At 36.8% G+C, this 3,240-nt stretch overlaps 1 protein-coding gene across 2 annotated transcripts in view; it reads left to right on the forward strand.

Moving 5' to 3' along the window:
- LOC122091047 (receptor-like serine/threonine-protein kinase ALE2) overlaps nucleotides 1-1,760 on the forward strand; it is an 8,306-nt gene extending 6,546 nt beyond the window's left edge. Inside the window, exons 2-6 of one of the 2 annotated variants that reach the window (XM_042660858.1) lie at nucleotides 329-418; nucleotides 508-621; nucleotides 703-810; nucleotides 928-1,299; nucleotides 1,381-1,760. In XM_042660858.1, coding sequence (XP_042516792.1) covers nucleotides 329-418; nucleotides 508-621; nucleotides 703-810; nucleotides 928-1,299; nucleotides 1,381-1,745 — 1,049 coding nt within the window. In that variant the 3' untranslated portion in view covers nucleotides 1,746-1,760. The remainder of the gene's footprint in view (nucleotides 1-328; nucleotides 419-507; nucleotides 622-702; nucleotides 811-927; nucleotides 1,300-1,380) is intronic. The other variant, XM_042660859.1, reaches the window with a different exon arrangement.
- The last annotated feature ends 1,480 nt before the right edge of the window (nucleotides 1,761-3,240 follow it).

A 3,240-nucleotide genomic window follows, 5' to 3' on the forward strand; every position in this document is an offset into this window, starting at 1 on the left:
AAAAAAAAAAAAAAAAGGAAAAAGAAAAGAAAAAGAGACTGTGGATGGTCCCGCCCACTCTAATAATGATAAAATTAAAAAAATAAAATAAATGAAACAAAAAAACATAAGCAAGTATCAGAAATCGTTCCTTTGTACCATTCTGGTCAAGGATTTCAAATCATCTCCTGTTTGGATATATAGTATAGGTTTTTTTTTTTTTTTTAATATATTTCTCTTGACTATTAACTGCTTGTATGCACCATGTGCAGTCCTTTCCATTGTTCTTTTTCATGGTATTAATCCTGATTTTTGTTTGTGGCATTTTTTGGTAATATTTTTTTTACAGGAAGGGAATATTCATCTGACAACTCGGGCTCATTCTGGTTTTTCCAAGGGCGATATTCCTCACATACAACAACAGTAATATCCATTCAAGGTGTTCTAGCTTTTTCTGATAAATATGCATAAAAATCTGAAAGCTACTGTTGTGGACAATATCTGAGGTTTCTGGATTTCTTTTTGCAGCAAGATCATTGCCTTCAAATCTGGCATTTTCTTTATCAAAACCACCCCAACTATGGAGGGTTGAACGCTCTTTAGGACAATCATCTTTGCCTGCTCCTTCTTCAACATCTGGAGGTATTTGATGAGTGATCATAACCTTTACTCCATACCCTTGTGTTTTGGTTGTTCATTAATGATTAATCCAATCCCTTTCAGGCCCTGTTACCAGTCCTAATAGTACTCCATCATTGAGGCCTCATCGTCATCATCATCATTGGAAGAGACCTCATGCTGTCTCACCATCCCCAGCTCCTGTATCAGGTGGTCAATGTTGGAAAATGTTGTTTAAATTCTTTACCTGTCTAAGTTTTACTATTTTATTGTCATGGGTGTCTATATGTCATTGATTTAGGAATGGTTCGGCATTGCAATGTTTGGCAGGTTGTGATCAAATCACATGTGTGGAGCCGCTTACTTCAACTCCCATTGGTTCACCTTGTGGCTGTGTATTACCTATGAAAGTTGAACTTCATGTAGGTGTAAGTCTATATGAATTCTTTCCGCTTGTTGATGAGCTAGAGATTGAGGTTGCAGCAGGTACATATCTGAAACAAAGTCAAGTAAAGATAATGGGTGCTAGTGCTGATATTCAAGATCAAGGCAAAACAGTGGTAGACATTAACTTGGTCCCACTAGGAGAGAAGTTTGATAGTACGACTGCTATGCTAACATATGAGAGATTTTGGCATAAGAAAGTGACAATTAATGCAACTCTTTTTGGTGATTATGAAGTGATATACATCAAATATCCTGGTAATAACCTTGACTCTCTTAACATTTTTTGCTTCTCCTTTGGGTGTGTGCTGGTGTAGTCTCTGAAAATGTCACTGTCAGGGCTTCCCTCTTCACCACCATTGGAGGACTCCCTCGGTCCCGTTGGAAGTGGAGACCATGAAAACCCTATCATGGCAGATTTTCGTGGCAAGAGTCAAAAGATGAATACTAGAACGATTGCCATTATAGCTTTATCTGCATTTGTGCTCTTCTTGGTATGCCTTGGCATGGTCTCCATCCTCTTGAAATGCAAGAAAGTTGGAAGAACATCAACATCTGTTGGGCCTGCAACAACATCCTCCATTACCAAAAGATCTGGTAAGATACCATGCTTATCTGACCTTCTAATAGTGGTAGAGCTTATTATGAAGAGGAATCACTTGGTTGTTTTAATAGTTCTTGCTCATATTACTTTTATATCTTAAGAATCAGAAAACATAAGAACATTAAAGCGACATCTTCCTCGTGCTTTTTTTTTCATTTATCATTGAAGTGTCATCCAAATATTTACTTCATCTTTATATTGATTAAGTAATCTTCAACGTGTTATGTAAACTATTTAATTTTTCTTAATAAAACAAAGTTTCTTGCATATATTGGAGCTCTGAAATCTCTCTCAGTGACACAAGCTAATAGATCTGTTGACTCTAACCTCTCAGTTCAGTAGAACAACTTTTGCATGTGAACTGAGGGGCATGGTAGCTTTGTCTTATGAGCAAACGTTTGTTGACCTTCTTCCTCATCAAAATGGCTTGCAGCTTATAGTCACAGGCTTTATATGTCCTGTCTAATGGAATATGGGAAGAAAAAGAAATTCCTTTTTCCTTGATGATGAGAATTGATGACCAAAAGGTGGAGAGCTGGAGAATTGATGACCAAAAGGTGGAGAGCTGACCGTTTCATTCCTTCCAAAGTTCAGCACACTTTGCCAGCATTCTCCCCCTGAGATACATACCTAGGAGGTTGCTCCATATACCCTTCCTCATGCAAATCACCAAATAAAAAGGCATATTTAATCAAAAATATGAAGTTTCAGTCTGGGTGTACTCGAGCATTATCCGATAATTTTTTTTTGAATGGATCATCAAACTGAGTTTTTATTTCATTATTAAATTCCTTAGAAACAAATAGAAATTGTAAATAATCTTTCAATAGATACATCTATGTTAAACAAGAATGATCATCTACAAAAGTGACAAAATAAGAAAAACCTAACCTATTTTTGACATGATAAGGACCCCAATATCTGAATAAACTAAGGGAAACAAAGACGGGCTTCTAGACTCATTACAAGAAGGAAAATAAGATGATGATGCTTCATTAAGAAGTAAAAATGTACAACCAAGGTTAAAACACCTCTACGGAACCGTTCCTCCAACTCTGCGTCAGTAGCACATAGAGTTGTAGGAAGGCTTGGAGCCTTTGGGAAAAAAAGGGTATACACCTCTAAGTTTGAATCATATACAAATCTCACTCAAATGTGGCAAATTGTTGCTGTAGATGTGTTGTAGTAGTCCCCAACACTTTATTTCATCAGGAAATGTGGGTGATTTGGCAAAAAAAATAACAAATCTAGGATTTTTAGGAGTTTTCCCTCTTTAATTGGTGAAACCATAGTTGTCAAGGCGTCGCCTTGGCGTCCAGGCGGTTTGCCTGGGGCCTAGGCGACAGCCGCCTTGTTGCACTGCATGTCGCCTTCTGTTTCGGCACTTATTTATGCCAAATATCATTCAAGTAAATGTTTTCATTTACTTAAGATATTATTCATAAATAAGCAAATACCCCCTATTTGAATCCAATAAAAATAGTTTAAAAATCAAATTCCAAAAGGATAAAAAGTCAACCCCCCAGTCCAAGAACAAAAACTGGATTTTGGTTATAGGGACGATTTTCAACTTTTAAATGCTAGGGTTTTTCTCA

This window comes from Macadamia integrifolia, chromosome 10, assembly GCF_013358625.1.
Source record: "Macadamia integrifolia cultivar HAES 741 chromosome 10, SCU_Mint_v3, whole genome shotgun sequence".
In the NCBI taxonomy this organism is placed as follows: domain Eukaryota; kingdom Viridiplantae; phylum Streptophyta; class Magnoliopsida; order Proteales; family Proteaceae; genus Macadamia; species Macadamia integrifolia.